The 21,685-nt window shown below is 36.5% G+C and overlaps 2 protein-coding genes across 2 annotated transcripts in view; both read right to left on the bottom strand.

The window, feature by feature from the left end:
- Positions 821–14,992, bottom strand: LOC109844872. The gene is made up of 12 exons (XM_020414042.1): positions 14,436–14,992; positions 12,303–12,419; positions 12,029–12,215; positions 11,656–11,819; positions 11,390–11,564; positions 8,809–8,870; positions 7,226–7,307; positions 5,963–6,026; positions 5,785–5,870; positions 5,588–5,680; positions 5,414–5,484; positions 821–1,520 (listed from the first exon to the last, which is right to left on the bottom strand). Exons 1-12 carry the CDS (start codon positions 14,975–14,977, stop codon positions 1,391–1,393), a joined length of 1,773 nt encoding a protein of 590 aa, XP_020269631.1. The 5' UTR covers positions 14,978–14,992; the 3' UTR covers positions 821–1,390.
- The window catches only part of LOC109846278 (vacuolar protein sorting-associated protein 41 homolog), a 10,884-nt gene continuing 5,413 nt past the window's right edge, over positions 16,215–21,685 (bottom strand). Inside the window, 9 exon segments of the mRNA XM_020415499.1 lie at positions 16,215–16,857; positions 16,938–16,952; positions 16,954–17,020; positions 17,145–17,230; positions 17,320–17,400; positions 17,545–17,664; positions 17,745–17,822; positions 19,238–19,377; positions 19,380–19,437. Of these exon segments, the coding sequence (XP_020271088.1) occupies positions 16,453–16,857; positions 16,938–16,952; positions 16,954–17,020; positions 17,145–17,230; positions 17,320–17,400; positions 17,545–17,664; positions 17,745–17,822; positions 19,238–19,377; positions 19,380–19,437 (1,050 nt within the window). The 3' untranslated portion in view covers positions 16,215–16,452.

Raw genomic sequence — 21,685 nt, 5'->3', positions numbered from 1 at the left:
TTACCTTAAAGAGAGTGAGGAGCTAAAGGGAAGAGGGACAAAATTTTGGTCTCTCTTTCGTGAAGATGAGTACTTGATTGGTGGTGTGGCTCTAAAAAATCCCAAATTTTCCTCCTTTAAGCGGTTATAACTTTACTCGTTTTTGTGTGTGTATGCGATGCCAGTGATTCATGACCTGTGTTAGACAAGTGGCAACACAACTCTCCTAGTCGCAAATGGACTTTTCGCGGCTTCAAATCCCAGAGCAATGTCCTCAAGGGAACAATGTCTACCGCATTATGTTCAGGGTGGCCCTAGAATAGGGTGACCCAAAAGACCAGCGATATTTTTTTTGTATGAAACTTATTTGAGGCATGGATAGTTGGCGGATATGAACCCTGTTTGAGGAATAATGGTTGACGTCTCATTTCTGAATTACGCTAGAGGAGGGGGAACTGTCAATGCATATATCCCAATTTGAGTTTAGATGGGAGCCTTTGATTCCCTTGTAAAACAGGAGGCGAAAGAAATAATATGATAGAAAGAGTAATATCATTACAGAATCCTAACAAAAGGAAAAAAATAAAAACAGATATTGAATATTTACAAATAATGCTGACAAACAATCTGGGAAAGAAACTGACGATTTCTTTTTAGGGTGGGACGGGCAAAGTGGTAAATTAACTAGAAAGATAAACAGAAAAGACAAAGTTGTCCCTGATATATTATTTTGTATGTAGAAAGAATCGAGTCATAAATGCACAAGATGGACCAATGACTACAGATTCCTTCTGTTGATTAACAGTTTAAAGGTTCTATCGAATGTAATACTTACATAATATTAGACAACTTCATGACTTTATAACCCAAAGAAGGCCAAGTAAAACTATAAGTAACAATATCTCTTTAGTATCTCTATAGCAAACAGTTTTAATATCCTATACATGATACATTTTGATTTACCGTCTCGTACAACTGAATTCTTGGTATCAACAAAAGCATATTCAATTCTTGCAGCCTTTCAAATACCATGTGAGACAAAAAGGCTATCATGCAATCTCCATATATATATATTGCCAACCTTCATGCACTTGTTTTCTGGGATACAAAAGTAGCTGCTCTCCAAGCTTTCCTCTTGAAGATAGTATGGCAATTTATCTTCGCTATCCCTCATATCTTGTCAGGCAACTGGAAAGGTCAAGGATCCATGATAACAACACATTTTCTTATAGTTACACTAAACATTTGATTTATTATATGGCCTCTTCTTTGGGAAAAATGGCTTCGAACAATGTATAATTGTACATGTACATGGAAAAGAACCGGCCAAAAGTTTGCATCAACCAGCTGCAAAGGACCTCGAGATCTTTGCGGCCAGGCTCTTGCAGAAGTATACATGTGTGTAATTCTGTCAACTGCTACCCTGAAGTAATGATGGTTGTGACTGTAATCTATCATCACTCCGAGAACTTGAAAGTTTCTGCAATGATCGGTACTGCAACCTGACATTTTCTCCACTATCCAAAATCTTCAGAAGATACCTAAAGAATGAAAGAGGGAAGCATGCATCAAAAATAATAGGCAAAAATCAGAATGATGCTATATTCTTCATCATTGTTAAAAAGAGCTTCTTGAACATGTCCTTATCATCAATGGAAATAAAAACCCACTCTTTATCCACAACCACTCTAAATTCTGCTAAAAAATAAAGATTAATTACATTTTGGTACCCTGATGTAGGGTGTAATTACACAGGTGACTCTAGAGTCACCATTGTAGTTACACCATACCTCAGAGTAATGGAATGTATTTAATCTAAAAAATTTAATCATATTCGTCCATTTAGTTAATTCAAGAGCTATCTTCATCACTTAGTTAATCATTATCATATCCTTTTTAATTACTTCCAACTAAGTTCTCTTGTGTCACACTTTAGTTTTCTATCCATTGATTATAATCCTATAACTTCTGCTGTATTTAGTGCCTTCCTGTTGGGATATGTCTTGCATTTGTTTAGTGTCCAATGGGTTTAAGCCCGGTGGCCTTTGGGCTAAGTTAGTGATAGGGTTTAGCAAATACATAAGTATCTCTATGATAGACTTGAGAGGAGATTGAAGGTTTGGAATAAAACATGAGATGGTGGCATGTGTGCATATGATGTTGAGAGATGGAGAAATATGAGTGATCTCGCATATATTGTTTTCTCATATGTAGTCGATTTCTCGTGTTGTTACCCAAAGATGTGGTACCCGAAGATGTGGCACATGTTTTCAATGGGGAGTTTTGAGCTACATTCCCATACGCGCGGCTCAGATACGGGCGGGCCAATAGGTAGATTGTTAGGATGTCTCGTATCTGTTTACTTTCTAATAGGCTTCAAACCTAGCAGGCCTTTAGACAGTTAGTGCTAACGTTTCGCGCTATGTAAGTATCCCTTATATGAGACTTGAGAGGAGATTGAGGGCTTTGGATAGAACATGAGATGGTGGCTACGTGTGTGTGAGATTAAGAGATGAAGAGATATAAGTGGTTTCTCTTGTAATTTTCTCTCTCAGACATAGTGAATCTCTTGTGTTGTTGCTCTGTAGAAGTAGGTTAAATTTGGTCAACTACACCATGTAAATCTCGATGTTTTTCTTGGTTATTCTTTTTATCTTGTGAGCCTATGGTTTTGATCTCCTGGTTGCAGAGATCAAAGTAGGGGACCATCAATCCCTAATCCCTCCATTGCACATGAGAAAATCTTCTATTGGTTTTCTCCTAGGTTGCACAAACACGGGTGCCGACACAAACACAGGACACGATAGATTTTTTAAAAGTAGAATACAAGGGTAACTATATATTTACAATTTACATTAGATCAAATATTAAATTCAAGTACCTAATATTTGTTGCACAAACACGGGTGCCGACACAAACACAGGACACGATAGATTTTTTAAAAGTAGAATACAAGGATAACGATAGATTTTCTTTTATTGTCTATAACTGCTAAGAATTAAGTTAAATCAAATAAAGAATTAAGATCTTTTTTCGTTGTCGTCTTCGTCGAGCAACTGGGAATGGAGACCTTTCTTCCTTTCTTGGGTTCGAAGAAGATGACATGGGAACAGTGCAAAAAAGGTAGAATCACGTATAGTTTTGATCATATGGGATATTGTGGCCATTTTTCAAAATTTTAATTAATGCGTTTTAGTTTTTGAGTTCAAAGCTCTATTGGTTTTGAGCCCGATATACCAAAAAAACTAGTTTAGGGTTGTAAGTAATGGGAAAATCAGGTTTCGCTTTGAACAAATGTGTCCATAGCATGTCAGCCACGGATACGACACCCAAAATGAAGTGTCTACGTGACCAAGATTCTCTTTGATTTTATCCTTGAATAGGTGCAACCTCTAGACATAGGTAAGAAACCAAAAAAAACTTAAAAGATGAGCAACTATTCCTCCATAATTTTCTACTTTTCCCCAAAACTTCACAACCTGAAACTAAAAAAATACCTACTTAGACTCATAATTAGGTAAGAAATTTCATAATTCCAAATACAGTAGAAATTTAAATTAGATTAGGATTTAATTTTTTCCCTCATATATCATTCCTTGTTAAAATTCTATTAGGATAGGATTTCTTCATTTGTATGTTTTGACTCATGTAGGTGTCCAAACGGATTGGATACGGTTCGAATATAATACTTATCATATCCATATCCTCTTACCAATCATGGATATAGATATGTCTCAGTTAGGAAACATGTATTCATATCCGCTAAATTCAAATATGGATATGAATCAAATGAGAGAAAATATAAGGAAAACGAATATGAGAACATTTAAGATTGAAAAAATGTAGGTCACTTGATACAATAGTATCAACTAATATGTTTGATGTATTTGAAAATCTAAGAGTAGATCTATAGATCATCAAAATCCTCAAATCCATTAATCTAATGGCCAAAACAATTGCAACTCTACGATTTACATATATTCAAAATTTTCAGATATGGATCCGGATATTTCACTCCACAACAATATTTGTGTTTGTATCCTTTCGGATATAGATATTTGATAACCACGCCTATAATGCAATGGATATGAATACATGGATATATCTGCGGAAAGAATATTTTGCACCCCCTATACATGAGCCTATATAAATAGTGTAGTTTAGTTTGTTCTCGAACTTTTGTTTTCTTTAAGTGGAAAAGGATTCACTTATATTGCTTTTCTATCTTCTTTGTTTCCCTCATTTATTGTTATCAGAGGATTGAATTGTAATTTGTGTTGTTAATATAACCAACCAACGTGGTGATTTTGGTTTCATCATTAGGAACCATTAATTGCGGATCTTTAAGCTCGCCAGACATTCTCTTGGCTTATACTCCTAAACTTTACCTCCATACTGCATTCATGGTAAAACCCATAGTCAATGCAGATAGCTTGACAATAGGTGGCTCAGTCAGTGGGTCATAAAAAGAACAGATGCAAAAGTTTGATGGGTTAAAGCCTCGGATGGCTGCACAAAGTTTTGATGTGTCATTTTCAGTCTTAGTAAGGAACTATTAAATGGGCAGACCATCAGGATTGTTAACCATTTGCTTGATAAATAACTGGCAGCATTTCAGTCCTAATGCTCTACATCTGGAGATGATGGATTGCATAAATTGGACTTGAGTGCAGAAAAAAGACTGGTGATGAAGTATGCAAGTGTATCATGGTCGTGAAAATTTCCCATATATATTACCAAATCAAGCATAGCATCAAAGAAGCAGATTCAAAATATTATATATTGAAGGCAGAATGGACTTCTCTATGATCTAATTCTCATGTTATTAAGCATAGACAGGGAACTCTTCGTGGAATCATGTTAGGAAATTACATTGCTTTTCTGAAGTGAATTACTGGGTGTGAAAATTGTCAGGCAAGGTGTTTGCAGCATAGATTCTTTCTAAGGAGTAAAGATCAGGACTATGACAGTTCATCTGACACGCTTAAGATACTCCAAGCAAGAGAAGGATCATGCAATCATGTATCGAAACTTAAACAGGAAAAGGAAATTTAATAAATGCATTCAATCGTGTTTTGGTTCTTAGTTGGATGACGCTTAATTGAGCACTTATAGGACCAGAAGATGATCATATACTGACATTATAATATGTATAGGAGGGTGCACAGTGTTCCGTATGTGTCAGAGAGAGTGTGTGTGTGTGTTTAGATGTGAGTGAGGGGATGGTTGATATATCATTAAACATGCCCCACCCTCATAATGATTTTTTTCATGAGTTAAATACAAAAAATCAAGTATGATTATTAATCCATACGACCCATAAGATTTAAAAGAAAATGGAAAATAGGAAAATTTTCACTAAAAAGAAGGAAAATAAACTAGGAAAAATAAAAAATAAAAGATAAATCAGGATTCAAGGTAATGAAAAACTCACCATCCATTCAAACATTGAGACGTGATCACTGCCTGTCGTCCAACAAATTTATCTGGAGTTCTTCTGTTCCCCTGCATGGTGTTTCCCATTATTATTGCTTCTTTTTCCAAATAAATATCAGTACCCCAAAAAAAACCTTTTCATTAAACTAGTTTTAGTTAAAGAAAAAAGTACCTTGATCAGAACTTTCTCACTAACAGCAAACGGATATTGAACTCCTTTTAGATGCCTGATAATGTCACCATCAGGTGAAATCTCCCCATGGTCCTGTAGCAAAATTGGGAGGGAGACGGTTGGTTATCAATTAGGGGGGAAAAAGTCAAAGGTAAGTAAATACGCCAGCTGTCCAACATGGTTTCAAAAGTACTAACTTCTTTCCTCCGCTTCCGGAGAGTGGCACTATGGAAGAGTCTTCTGTCATCCTCATTCTTAACTACCGCAGCAGCACTTCTCAAAGCTGTACATGAAATTAGTCACTAGTACTCATATATGGGGATAAGAAAATATTAAAATCAAGCATATTAAAAAAATCACCATATTAGCATGTACCAAGGTTAGGGATTAAGGACTTTGCGCTCGTCTCTATTTCTGCATTACAAAGGGTACATCTGGCCTGAATGGCAAAGGACAAAATAAGACGTCTCTTTCCTTATAAAAAGAATTAGTAAATCTACATCACAACTATTTCACAGCACCCAAAAGGCTATATAGAATGGTGGTACTTTTTCCAGTTCTACTTTACTTTCGCATAACTTGAGAAGTGAAAAAGAAGGAAAGGCTATAGCAATGTACTAGGGTAGGATGGTCCGACAACAGTTCCTTGACCCAAAAGTTCTCTATTTTTTTCCAAGTTTCCCATGTCCTTTTCTAACATGGGCATTTTCATCAATCTATGTTGCATGGGTGAGCATCTTCATCAATCTATGTTGCATATGTATGGGTACGGGACATGACAAATTTATGACAAATTTGTAAAAGATAGGGTACGAAGACACGTCTATATAAATATTTATATACACATATACATATTATAAATTGGAATTAATAATTTACATTAGATCAATATTGTTTTCATTCACCTCTTATGAGAATTAAAGTCCCTGTAACATTTCCATCATATTTTTTATGTTTCTTTTATTATGTGGATTATAAATTGGAAAACCACTAAGTTTTTGAACTAGACATCCAAACGACCCTTTAAAATCATAGTTCGGAACCTAACCTATATCCAATGAGTTTCAAAAAATGGATGTGAAGTGTAAGATATATGTTCAAAAAAAGGTATGACAAGTGTTTTAAATTAAAACATGTATTGTATAATTGTGTAGATGCCTGAATAAATGTATGCATATATGCAAGTAGTGTCCAAGGCGTTTGGGTATGGGTACGAGTACTAATACGAGTACTTGTAGGTTACAAGTATGGCACTCTGATAGAAGTACTCAGGTAACATAGCCATCAATTGAGATGTTCTTCAGTTCAACTCTTTTGAGTTTAAGCCAACCTTTGCTTGTCCAGAGAATTCTGTTTTTACGCCTTTCTTGCAAGAAAAAATTGCGTTCTTTATTTTTTTCCCAGCCTACCCACGTTAAGGAGAATGGCTAGAATAACCTCAAGTCCTTGATAAAGCTATCCACCTTGTTCCCTAAAAGTCTTAACTAAATATCCCTTAACCGACTATTGATATAACTATAAATTTTACTTAAATTGGGATATTAATATGAACTAACAATGAACTCAAATATGAAAGATCTGAAAAACCAGAAAAAAAAATAAAAATAAAAGAATGGATGGGAAAGGTACTGAACATACCATATCCAAGACTTTTTTAAGCATGTGACCCCCAAACGAATGTCCACATGATACAACCATAGCATCTTCAAGGAAAGCCCCTCTATAACAATACAATAGCATGGTGCAGATCAATAAATCAATATCATGTTGGCAGTGGCACATACACAATAAAGAAAAGAGATTAAAACTTCCTCCAGATGCAACAATATGGACCAAAAAATAAACAAAATGAAACAAAAGAGAGATAAGGTTGTTTTTCTGTCATTATCTAACGATAATAAAACACAACAACCCATTATATGTGCTTTCGCATTCACATATTTAATGCAAGGTGTATTTTCCTCCTTTATACCAGATCCATAGAAACGATGTTATTAAAAGTAATAGTTCAGAATCAGTTGGATGGTAACACAAATATAGAAACCAAGAAGTCGTTGATGAAGAGAAAGGTCTGATGCAAAGGATGATATTCTTTTAAGTAAAAGTAAATAGTATTAGGTCTATGACATAGCAACACCAATTGCTGATAATAGGAGCAAAAAGAAGTACCATCTCTAAGAGAACAAATATGACTTCCAACGGACAAAGTACACAATCTAAGGAGTTCACTAGATTAACAAGAAGGGGGGAACTAGAGCTTCAGATCAGCAAGAAGAAAATAACTTCATAGTTAAATCAGGTGATACAAAAGGAAAATGGAAATAAAACATAAAAAATTAATATATGAAAAAAGGAGAGCAAAGAGGAGAGAAAAGGATGGTTGTTGGTAATTGGACTAAAGCATGATAAAAATTTACGAAAACGGAGAACCAAGACTGAGCTCAATATGTACTGAATCCCATAATTTACTGACTCATCAACTTACAAATAAAACTGTACGGTCCAAGAGGATTGCCCTGACACATGAGGAACTAATTCTTCTGTACTAGCACCACAGACTAGAAGACGTGTAGACAGGGAAACAAAACAAAAATGTAAGTCTAATATAGACATGAAATGGAATGGTCAAGTGCAATGTGTCCAACATGTGTGCCTCGGTAAGGCTACTGGGTAAAAGTGCTCCAAATACTCTAGTGAACCTTTTGTTTTCTTATTATAGTTACAGTACTTTCTATATGTATGATAAAATTCAAAAAGACAATGCTTGCAATAAAAAAGCAATGCCAAAATTAACCATTCTACGCAATATAATCTGCCGTACTCTACGCATGTTGCACCAGAACTAATTTAATAGGTACATAAAACCAAATTTCAGGTTAGTGCCAAGCTCTTATGAAATTGCTTGTGAGAGAATAATGCAGCCTGCTACAAAGCCTTCGGCAATTATAGTACTCGAGAATGTCCAGTTAAATCACATAGAATTCATACATTTGCCTTTTTGTGTTTAATAAATTGGAACAATAAAAACATGCAAATTGTTAATATTCCCAATGCTTGCAGAAAACATGTCTGAATGAAATAATAGTTCATGCTGATACCAAAATTGTGTAAGAAATTAAGTTTATGTAGTAGTAATAACACCTATTTAACATGAAATCAAATTTAATAAGTATAAATTAGATAATGTTAACATAAAAAAAGCATCAAAAACCAAGACTTACGACAACGGGTCAGAAAGGATGCTCCTCAATGATGGTTCCTTAACAAGATTGTTCGAAGATTCCTACATTTTTAAATTTGAAAAGCTTGTCAATGAACATGGTGCAGTATTACATGCTTTTGGTTGAAATATTTATTATTAAAAACTGCTACATCAGATGGAAGCTCTACCAAAGGAAAGAGATTAGAAACAAGAAATCTGCATGGCACGTCAAAGCTTTAAGAAAATAACTTCACACACCTGTAGTTATATAGAATAGAAGTAAATATACCATCATATGGTGTCCAACCATACAATAAAAAAAAATAACTGGAATTTTGTTTTGTTGCTTAAAAATACCACTAAAATGCGTCAACAACATCCAATAAACTTATTTTCTCCTAAGATTTATATGAAACCATAAACAGACACTTTATAGCAAGAGTTCTGCAAGACTGTCTAAACACTTTTTCATGAATTACATGTAAAATTCCATACATTTTTCCACCTCTCTCAGTTTCAGACACCCTTGGGTTTGACTTAAGCTTGAACCTTGATTTCCATAATTCTTTTATGCCTTGATATGACCCAGAGGTTTTCCAATACCGAAACAAGCAGTGACCAGTTGCTACTGGCATGACCATTCTTCAGATCTGATCTGACTGGTTCCATGTTATAACCCACCACCAAGGTCCAACTTTTTTAACTCAGACGTTACGAGGTAAGACCTAGTTAAAATCCAGTTTGTTCAATATTTAAGGCCTAAACCAGTATTTTAACTGATATATCATGTTGAATTCTTAGATCTAATCGTAATTGTTTCCATGTTAAATTTCTCCGCCTATGTCCAACTTTTGACTCAAATTTTACATGTCAAATCTAGTTATAATGTTATATTCCAAGACACTCAATTCCCACAAACCAGCATTTTGAACTACAGCCATCATATCGCTCCTTGTTTTATCTCTACTACTACAATGCAAAACTCCTATGGGGTTTGCAATGTAATATGCAATTGAATTGTGTCTCGTGGTCAGCAAAAGGTCCCAATTCTTACTGAATTGCACCTGATTAAGTTTATAACATTGCTTTGGTGGAGTTCTGAGTTGTAAAAAATCCAACGCATGTTCAGACATTCTGAGAGCAAAGCACGGTTTAGAATCAGATCCAGTATCTGAAGTGCTGTCCAAAATTTTTGGATCAAGACAATTTAGACAAAAGCATGGTCTAGAATTAGATCCGTAACTGAAGTGTGGTTCAATTTTTTTGAATCAATAAGATAGAAAATCAGATGATTGCACATTGTGAACTGTGAGGTTTGCTTTCTAAATTCTACTTGTTGTCTACTTGATCCAATAATATACATTCTTCTGATTCAGACTTGTACTTAAAAACTTGAAGTTTCTGAGATTTCTGATCTATACTGGAAGCGTTTTTTTTTTTTTTTTTTTTTGCAAAAGCTGCAGTATCCTGCTATTTTATTGAGACAACCAATTTCTGAACTTCTGTAAGTTTTCTCGCTCTGCCTGTCGTTGCATTGGGCTTAGTGTTTTGTTTAAGTGGAGGGTTGGGATGTGAGTTGGGGTTATGATGAGATGTTGAGATTAAATTAGAAAGTTAAATAAAATGGGCTTCACACCCTCAAATAAGTAATTCACACCAAATTTAAATCTCAGAATTTTCATATCAAAATAGTCTTCCTTCTATGAGGCTTACAACATTATTTATAGAAAAATATAACAATTAACAAGATCAAATCAAATCTGTATATGGACTTTCGAATCGTACAAAAAAATAAAAAATAACATCACTAAGATCATAGAGAATAAATCTAGAATCAAGCATATCCTCCCGTTCTTATCATGTCCTTTCCTCTGGAGTATCTCTTCCTTGGATTCCCATCATAAAGTTATTTGCATATCTCAGTTCCACACTAAAATAAAATGAAAAGGAAACTACTTGTCATTATTTAATTTATCTGAACTAATTCAATTTATTTGCATATCTCAGTTCCACACTAAAATAAAATGAAAAGGAAACTATTTGTCATTATTTAATTTGTCTGAACTAATTCAATTTATTTGCATATCTCAGTTCCACACTAAAATAAAATGAAAAGATAACTACTTGTCATTATCTCAGTTCAACACTAAAATAAAATGAAGAGGAAACTACTTGTCATTATTTAATTTGTCTGAACTAATTCAATTTTGAAATGGAAACTACTTGTCATTATATAATTAATTCGATAGATTAAAATAAGCATAAGAGTATATTTTCCTTCATGGTCCTTTCCAAACAATTAGGGGTTCATGGGCTCCGAAAAAGCGCCTCGGGAAGGCAGGTCGTGCTTCTAGCAAGGAAGCAAGACCTGCCACAATCAAAACCAAGCTACCTCATTAGTGATCAGAAACTTAGTGTACTACAGTTTTTCATGGTTCTATCAAACAATAATGCTACTGTACAGTTCAATAAAAAAAAGACAAAGGTTTTTATTTTCCACTATTATGCCTTCGTCTACTCCCGTATTTCACAATAACAGCAAAGCATTGACCCCATAGCATCTGGAAAGCAAAAGGGGGAAAAAGATATACTAAACTTACATATACATTGTTTGGAAGGCTGCACATTATATCTTCTTCAGCAGACAAGTCATCCATAAACTGGCTCACACTTATTGGCTGATAATTTTGTTGAATTACATGGCCAGCTGCTGCAATTGGAGAACAATCCAATACAGCGTTTGATTGAGGCATAAGCCTGAATGTCAATGATGCCCTACACAGAAAGAAAGTCTTCACATAAATGTCTAAAAACAATTCAGCTTTCAGTAGACAGAGAGGACAACACTAATTAAGTGAATATGTACCTTCCACCATTAATGTTTCCACAAGAGTCAGCAGCAGTTTTATATGAAGAAGCAGGGCGAAGACCAGCAGTAGCATAACTCAGTGCCCTCCCTGTAAGCAACAAAAGCTCTCCAGTACCTGAATACCCATCTGCTAGATACCAATGACCATTTGGGTCACATACCTATTGAAAAAAGTGACAGGAAACGGTTTGAAGGAATAAGTATCTTAAAAATGCAAAGCAATCGCATAATCATGAGAAATGAGATGCAAATAGTATTCCTGACTTGTGAAACAAGTTGAATAAATAACTTATACCAAAAATTTAAAGTAATGAATAGCAAGTACACCTAAAAAATTTCAAACAAAGAGCATACAGGAACACAAAATTACCTGGATCCCAGGATTGTCAGAAGCTATTAATGTCAAAAGTCCCTTCTCTACCTCATGATTTGAAGACTTGCCTCCCACAGAACCTTTGCCACTTTGTAAAGAAGCATTAGAATACGTAGCAACTAACACTGATGATGAGACCTCATTTACAGGCAAAGGTGTATCATCAAGTAAGTGGTTGAAAGCGCTGCAAAGAAAATATCATATGCACAACTAATTGAAGTTATTAAACTTAGAATTGTTGAAATATAATATCCGCACAAACTACTCTTACTCGCTGCGCAAACGAAGATGCCGAGCTACTGCACATAATGCAGCACGTGCTACCTTCCCCAAACATCTGAAAGCATCGCTCATGCATGGGGGTGACAAGTCACCATCTTCTAAAGCTCTAACAAACAATAAGATAAAAATAATATATATTGTAGCATGAAAAAAGTGTTTCACCCATCATTGATGAAAAGCCCATAACACAGGGATCCAACTCTATTACTGAGAAAATAGTAACGACAATCGAGAAGATATTGAGAGACTTTCTGAAGATGTTAATCTAATCCACATTCCATACAAAAATGTTGTTCTTCCATGCTCAAATTTGACGCCTTCTATTAGTCTACTAGATATAGCCATTGCACTCCACCTACCAGCATTTTATGTCCGAGTATGGTTTGACGAAAGTGATGTATACATATGCTTAGGATACGTAGACAGCAAAACAGTTGCTTACGCATTGGAAACATTTTATATATATTATATATATAATATATATATATTATATATATATATATATATATATATATATGATATATATATATATATATAATTATATCTATATATATATTGTGTGTGTGTGTGTGTGTGTGCTCGTGTGTGCTGTGCATGGCTGTGTGTGTGTGTGAATGAGTGGCTATATAGGGTGGGGCTCTTTAGCAATAATGAGCTACCTAGGAAGAATTAGAAAGGTGAGGCTCGCACACCTGTTGATGGTGTGCTGTGCGCACCGATATTATAATATGTATATATATATATATATATATATATATAATTTTTATTATAATACTATGAGTAATATAATATGATATATATATATAAATATCCTCTACAGAGAGAAGGAATCTCCTACTCCAAAATTTATAACAGTTAGATTTAATTTTCGATTGCTAGCGATCACAAGGACTATATTGCAATAAATCAAGCAAATTAAGTAACAATGGGCAACATTGTCATTAAAGCTAATATTTCAAATAATCCGAATCTAACAGTTGTTTCCTTTTCTTTATCACTGGTGAACAGTTACCATTTTTATCACACAGATGCCAAAGCCCATGGAACCACAATCAAGTCTATGTGAAAAATTATGAGAATCACTATGAAGAATATGATCTATGGTTACTTCCATCATTAAAAGACTTTTAAGTTCCCTATCAGGTGTAACAAGAGAAGTAAATTAACATTGGAGAGCACAGTTAATAAAAGATAGGCAATTGTCATTAATTTCTAAAATGGAACAAGTTTAATGACCAAAATCATCCACGTTGGTCATATATATTTCTGGTCTGGAGTAGATTTTAATGTTTGAGATTAGAACTAGTTTGCAAGGAAGAAGATGATGCAGTGAAAGAATTTAGCACATGAATTCACTTGAACTGATTATCCATGAACAACTAACGAATTCACTGCTAACCCATAAATAAACACGCCACATCCCGATGGAAAAAACTAATAACACTATGCTGACAAAAAGCTAAGGATCATGCAGGGAAGAAGCAACCCTTCAAACTTCATTTAGTTGAAATTAGAGGCCTGAAGAAGCAGGGAGATTATTTCTCTGCAAGAGTTGCATTCATTCCCTGGGAAAACTAAGAGCCACGGCTCACACCGACACATGCACATTACCATACTGAAAACTATTCGAGCATACAAGTCTATGGCTCGTAAGTGTCAAAGTGACAAGGTGTTTTTAGAAACCCATACTAAGCTTCGCTTCGTCACTTTCTCGATTGTCAATTCGAGATAACAGAAACAAGAGCAAGAGGAACAAGCACGACGTTAGGGTCCACTTAGTCGATTGTCGACTTTTTAGAAATATATGGATCGCCCCCACTAACAACATGTTTTTAGGTATCTTACAATCCCAGTTCGCCCTCCCAGTCGCAAGCGAGTGGCGATGGTGCTGATTTCAGCATCACAGTGTTCTCATAGGGCTAAGTGCAGAGCAAAGGAAAAGGGACGACGTTTGGATTGCGGTGTTGGCTCAGTGCTAGATCTAAGTTTGACGGAATTGGAAGCCAATTTAGAGGGCGGTGCCGCGTTTCCACCCTCTAACAAATGCTCTTGCACAAAATTCAATCTCAAATTCACGCATAAGACAACAGAAAACACAGTCATGGCTGAATCAAAACCTCACCTCCCAGCTCGATACGTGTAAAACCCTCGCCCCGACTTCCCCAACTGCGCCCTCGCCTTGAAGAACATCCTCACAGATTCCAGCGCACACCTCATCACCAACCCCTCCTCAGCGCCAACCTCGATCAGAGCCGCATTATACCTCATCAGAGACCCCGCCAACGCCTCGACCGCCTTTATGTAGCTCCCATTCGGCGATCCCTCGAACGGCGCGATATCAGAGAGCTTCACTCGCCCGATTGAGGCGGTTTCGGCCTGGTCTTGGATGGGATTGAGGGGGACGAGGCCGAGGGAGAGGGATTGGAGAGGAGTCGGAGGGGATCTTGAGGAAGAGGGGGGCACCTTCAAGAGGTTGGCGTTGGAGAGAAGCGCCGATCCGTTCGTCATTTTGGGCGAACTGGGGAGGGTTTGAGGAGCGGGCTCGAGAATCATTTGGGCACCGCCGGGGTGATATTTTTCCGGGGGTTTCCACTGCGTGCTGATGGAAGAAGGGGAAACGGTGGTAATAACATGCTCCTCGGGATATCTGTCGTCGGTTTCCATTTCAGAACCGCAAGAAAACACCCAGAACTTCGATGGATTTTTGCGCATAAACCCCTGAACTTGGGGTTTCTAACTAGAGCCCCTATCTTTAGTTGGCGAACAAGTAGCGTTTTCTAACAGAAAAACGCAAATTCCTTAATTTATAGTGGCTTTTTTTTTTCGTTCACCGGGAACATGCCGATCTCCCCCAAAGTGTGGGTTTCTTCTTGCAAAAAAGAACGCCTGAGTTACTTTAAAGTTCAAGGGTTGTTCAAGAGTTTATGTGAGAATGATACGATAATTTTTAACCCACACTTTAGGAGCGTTTCCAATGATACAATACGATAATTTTTAACATCAAAAAATTAACGATACGATAATTTTTTTTATTATCGATGTTAAAAATCTCGCTATCATTTTTTATCAGTTCTAAGCTTTTGCGAGGATGAGCATTTCCAATGAGTTCTCGAGGAGTAGGCATTCCCACTTAGACATGGTGAGATGAGCCGGGGAATAAACTAAAAATCATGTTTGGTAAGAGGTTTCTGAAGAAAGAGATGACATGAGATGAGATGAAGCGAAAGAATAGACAAGATAAAATGAATATTTAATCTATAGAGAGACGAACTCCTCTAAATTGATAAGACACAAAACAAAAGCAAACTAAAAAAATCCACCTCCCCACATCTCTCCCCCAACCAAACATGAAGGCCAAAAGGAATATCCAATACCCTACCTAATTGCACTTCCCTCACCATACCCTCAAGCAAACCAAGCCACGGGAATAAAAAGGAATATGCAACTTCCAAATGTATTGATTCCCACTTCATCCCACATTAATTATTTCATGTTTCGTTCAATTCTCACATCAGTTGACTCTCCCATACCAAGCGAGGTGTTAAAGGTTTCAATGACATATCCCTTAAATTCTTGAAATTATTAATGTTACTTCAAACCTTTTTTTACTTATCATGTTCAAACCTAGAGTGCATTTTGTTTGACTTATTTTGTTTCTTTTTGAGAAAAAGAGGAAGGCCAGAACAAAAATGACAGGTACATCAAAGCAATTATACCCCCAACACCAAAGGTATAATTGCAACAAGTTTATATCTTACATCAAATGGTTCATAACAACACCCCAAAGACAACTAACTGTTATCAAGTTACTAATTTTTTTTATCAATTAACCATATTACCAAAGAATTACAACAAATGTAAATAAATATTTCAGAATATCATAGTCACAAAAGAAATCGGATCCATAACCACTTTTAAAAATGAAAAAAATATATTCAACACCCAAAAAGGTCGAAAGTCACGGCAATCAGCGGCTCAACAAGAATACATGAACCCAGTTGAGCATAAAAATAAACATCAAAAGATATTACACATATATTCCACGACAAAACATGAACCCAGTTGACCACAAAATTACCAAAATATATCAGAAAAAGTTTATTTAAAAAAAAAATCAAAACTATTAAATACAGTCAAGCTCACCCACTGGTGGTAGTGCACAACACACAGCGCATCCAAGACCCACCAGAGTTGCCATCCTCATCACTATCATCACCATCATCACCAATATGCATTATATCTTCACTTCCTATATCAATACTATCCGCGCCACCCAGCAGGCAACTAACATGAAAAGCATGGCAACAAAAGAAAATAATGACCGAAAGGTTTTGAAGGGAGAAAGGATCAAAGCACAAGCAACATCTAGCACCACCCCTTGTTTTGGACTTAACATCCATCGTTCTTGAAGTTGGCATTATTGCCATCTCATTATTCGAAGTGTTATCTTCCCTTCTTCTTAGGGTTTCTTCTTCTATGCTGCTCAAATAAATTGCATGTCTGGCCTCTTTGTAGTACTTCATCAAAAGGTTAACACAGTCGGCCTATCAAGGTTTAATCTCAATCAGAGAAGACATGAGATAAAAGAAATGTGATGTTTATTAAGTATAGAAACTGTGAAAACCTTGAGAATATCATTTGCATCCGTGTCTCAGAGAAGTTTCTGTCCGATAATTCGTGATGATTTTGACAAGGCGATCTCTTAGCCTTAAGGGAAAAAAAACATTTTACTGTGTTTTTGACTTCTTGGGAAGTATAGCTTATTTGACGAATTTATCAGTCTGAGATGTGACAATTTAGTACTGCTAAAGAAACAAAGATAAATACGAACCTAGGTATCTGAACTCCATTTGGCACACGACTGACTATATATAGAGGATCCAAATTGCCAATAGTGTGTTCCAACAACATTCCTACCTGCCACATGTTCACACAGACAATGTAAGTGCTTGCACCGTTGCCAAAGCTAAAAAATTGAGTAACAGCATTGGAGATGACTTATGTACCATTTCAGGCTTGCGAAGACATTGCTTAATTAATTCCTCCCATAATTCATCATCATGCTGATTAGACACAATTGCTACTGCCTGCATAAGGTCCATTATGTTTTCATTCTCAATCACCTCGAAAGTCGTAGACTTTAATTCCAGTATGTCACATGCAAATAAGAAAGATGAACGCAAAAGGAAACTTGAAATATTTTTGTACATGCAGTGAACAAATGGACATACCTCCTCAATATCTTCTAATTTATCTATGATAACTGTAAGGGCTTTTTTTGTGTTTCCCATTCTCCCTAGAAGATAGGCCTGCTCTCTAGGAAGATCTTTCTTCACACAAATATCATATGCCTGAGAGGTAATTAAAAATCATGTCATTGTTTAGATTTCAAGCTGACAAGAATGTATCAAGAGTTTGTTCAGCTCCAAACCTTGTCAAGCCTATAATGTTCACTAAGACTAAGAAATGGAAGCGGCATCCGTGGTTCGTAATCCACATAAAGCTCTACCTACCACGTGAAAGTAAATGAATAACAATTAACTCAAAATCTTTTCAAAAGACAAAGGTTATAATCTACAAACTAACTAGTATAAACATAGAAGCACTTTGCATCCAAAATTGGTCCCAAGTGAAAATGAGAATGTGTCCTCTTTGAATCCAAATTGTGTTTTAGGGTTGATTGTGCTTTCTTATTGTGAAATTAGCATCTTTCCTTCTTCCAGACTCCTTGAAGCCAGGCTAATTTTAGAGGGCATCTCCCAGTTTGGATAAGCATAAATTGCAATGGGATAGGAAAAGAGGAGTTAAACAGTCACCGTCTATGACATATAACAAGTCTTCTCTTATCCATATATTCCTTGGATAGAAATTTGGCACATTTTTAGCGGGTTGAAATAGGTTGACATCAGGATGACATCTACTTCTAGTTTTTGGTCAATCTTTTAATAGAGCCTTTTGCAACCATGTTCCCTAGCTAACATCAATATAACATATGATGATGATGCTAATGATGATGAATCATGATTATACCTATTTACATGAATATCTTATTTAGACAAAGACACTGGAGTAGAGTTATTAGAGTTAAAATGTAAATGAATTAATAGATGTATTCATTCAGATTAATAAACATCAGTTATTCAACTTTACTCATGATACATACCAGACAATTTGACACTTAAATAAATATCATAACACATTTCTGGGGGATAAAAGAACATTATGTCTTTTACAACTGAGTATATCCTAAGCACAAGAAAAGCAACCATCCAATTTTGATGGTGGCCTATAGGAAACTCAATGACATAAGGTATTTAATCTTGAGAGACATCATGGTGCCATAAGTTTCTCTTTCTTCTAGAACAAGCTGCACAACTGACTAAAGAATCATGAAGACAGAACAAGGTGATAGAAAGTATACTTTTACCAGCAAAGATGTAAAAGCAGACAAAGGCCAAAGAATAAAAGGGCAATATACAAAGAGGCTCGGAATTCGTTCATACTGGAATAGAGGAAAAGCAGAGATAAAGTGTAAACAAAAATATTGCACGGAATAGTCAAGGAATTCTGAGTATTAAGCATACAATAAGTGAAGCCTAATTTGGCAATCAGGTCTCAGTTGTGAAACTGTGGTTTCATTTGATTAAACCACAAAAGCTGAACAACACGTTGTTAATGACATTTTGGGTTAGCAAAACTTTATGAAACCGGAAAATGTGTTTGGCAACCATTTCAAGGTTGGATAAACCATGTCTTCAAGCACAAAAGTTTGTCTTCCTAACCATAGCTTCACAAACTCCACTCCAAAGAAGTGTTGGTAACCACAAACTGGATGCAACCAAGGTTTGTATGCAAACTCTGGCTTGAATATAACTTGAAGTTTACCTTGGCAAACATGTTTGCCAAACTAGTGTGACAAGTTACCTGCAAATCATGGAACTCCCTTCCCGCATTAGGGTCAACTACAAATAGAGAATGCAAGTATAAATGTAAGAAATATTTGCTATCACACTTCTTAATGGCACCCATAAATTGTCCCACAACTTCAGGAGGAGGTATGATACTTGCTGTTGGATCAATAAAGACACTGCCTTTTTACTATCAAGTATCATAAGTTGAACAACCTGCAAGACATAAAAAATTGGTAAGAAATATTAAATAGTCAGATAAAATGAGAAAAACTTGGAAGTACAAAGCATAATTGTATGCAGTGATTGACTGCTACAAAATATTAAGGCTATCTTCACAAATATGCATAAAAAGCTTTCAAAAGGGGCATAGAAAAATAACTTCTTCTAGCATTAGATTGTAGTAAAATGGATCTGAAATGAGACAGAAAGAGCATTCTACAAGTATTTGCGAAGGGGGAAAAACTCCTTAGCAAAATTTCTTCTCTTTTGCTTATGTTGAGGAAATAAAATATTACTTGCCACTTAAGACATTCTCTTGTTTCACTGGATCTTTGGGAAGGAAACAGCTGAGGGCCAGTTTAATTAAATTATCTAGTATCAGTTAAAACTTGTCCATCAAAGTTGATAAATAGCAAGATAGGGAGGATACAATGATGCATCAATCACCTTGACCCCTAGATCTCATTATCAGAATCTGAAATACTCATTTTATAAATAGTAAGTCGATGTCACTTGTCTAGCAATCTATGATAAAACGATGACGGGAGGTATTTCATTTTTAGCTCGACGGTCATTTCTCGCCAAGTTAAAATTGGTAACTCACATCTAATATGTCTTAACGTTTCGAGGTTGGACCAATATTGGCAGGCGGCTCCCGTGAGATTCATTGCGACAAACTTGACTTTCCTCGGCTCCGTCGGGTCGTATCAATCGAAGTAGCGATCCATGTTTTTCAGCTAGTCCAAGTTGCGGGTCGAGCTTACCGTCAAAGGTTGGTGCGTTGTAATGCTCCTCAGGTATTGCGCATCTGAATCAGGCACAGGTTAATGTGCGGTTCCATGGGTGGTGTGTCCATAACCTTGACCTTGCGGCAGCAATGTTGCAACACGCACTTCTTCGAGCCTAGCAAACATTTCATAAGTTTCATTCTAGAACTATGTCAGGGTATCAAGGCTAGTTCTACACTCCTAGGCTACGACACCTAGTTGTTTCGCTAGTTCATTGAATTTCTTAAGGAGTTCGGACTCTACACTGTCTGACATGCTGGATTCACTAATCGATTCACTTGACTCTCCTAATCGATAGGGTAAACCTGTGCGAGTGGGCATGCACTAACAACTATATGAGATGCACTAACAACTAAATAAGATTATTTTTTTATCACAAATAAAAGACTCGATTAAACTAATCTAAAAATTTCCTAATATAGAACCACGCTCTGATACAAAAAATGATGTGAAACAATGTGTATGCAGGTAAGGATAACAGCGACAGCAATACTTCACCAAATCGACAATCGATCTAGGTAGGAAGCTCGAGAATAAAGTGAAGCTCCGGATAGTTTTTAAACAAAAGTTGCAAATGTACTAAGTTTAGACCAATGTAAATTATTCAGATAATAAATGTAATGATTTGTTCTCTTAATAAAGTTCGACTCGTAATATATAGATTTGCAGATATACTTGGCAACGGAATCACTCGCTCACTAAATCAAAAGAGAATACAGTACAATCGCAATTGATATTAATATTGATAGTAACATGCACGCAATAGCGGTTCCGAAAATACTAGGTCGAAAGAAAACTAAACCTTCGTCAGGCTGAACTGGTTCAACGTGAGGGACCTCTGGAGGCGGTGTAACAACACCAAATCTGGATGGCGGGAGTTTTCCTCCGAGAGCACGTAACTGGGATGAAGAGACGTGTCTGGATAGAAACATCGGTGCTACGAGCTAATCCCCAAATGACTCTCCACGTTCTTGGTAATCTGAGGAGTCACGCACTCAATGTATCCGGCTATGGTCTCGAACGGCTGATAATCGAACCACTGAGAGCTATAAATCAACTATGTCGGTCTCTGGATCGTACACGAACTGGACGTCTTCGGCTTCAGGATCGGTCATGCACCAAAGGGCCGCAGAATCAGAACTGGAATCGGCAATGAATGAGGCGCAGATCTGTCATCGTCAGGGCTACAACCACACAACGACTGGATGCGCAGATAACGAGAGGACGCGGGTGGCGTCGGAGCTGATCAGAAGTGGAGGAGTTTAGTGTGACTACTCGAGAGTGAAAGGGAGCAGGGACTGTTGTCAGCTTCTTTGAGGGATGCAGGTGGTTTTTTTAGAGGCTAGCGGAGGTGCTTGGAAGGATGGAGCACAAGGAGGGGAAAGGGTCAACGGGCTGTGTATGTGGAGGAGATCAGGGGAAGGGGAGGCGCTTGAAGTGGAGGAGACAGGGGC

Source organism: Asparagus officinalis, chromosome 6 (genome assembly GCF_001876935.1).
Source record: "Asparagus officinalis chromosome 6, Aspof.V1, whole genome shotgun sequence".
Taxonomy (NCBI): Eukaryota; Viridiplantae; Streptophyta; class Magnoliopsida; order Asparagales; family Asparagaceae; genus Asparagus; species Asparagus officinalis.
This window is presented reverse-complemented; position numbering and strand designations above follow the sequence as displayed.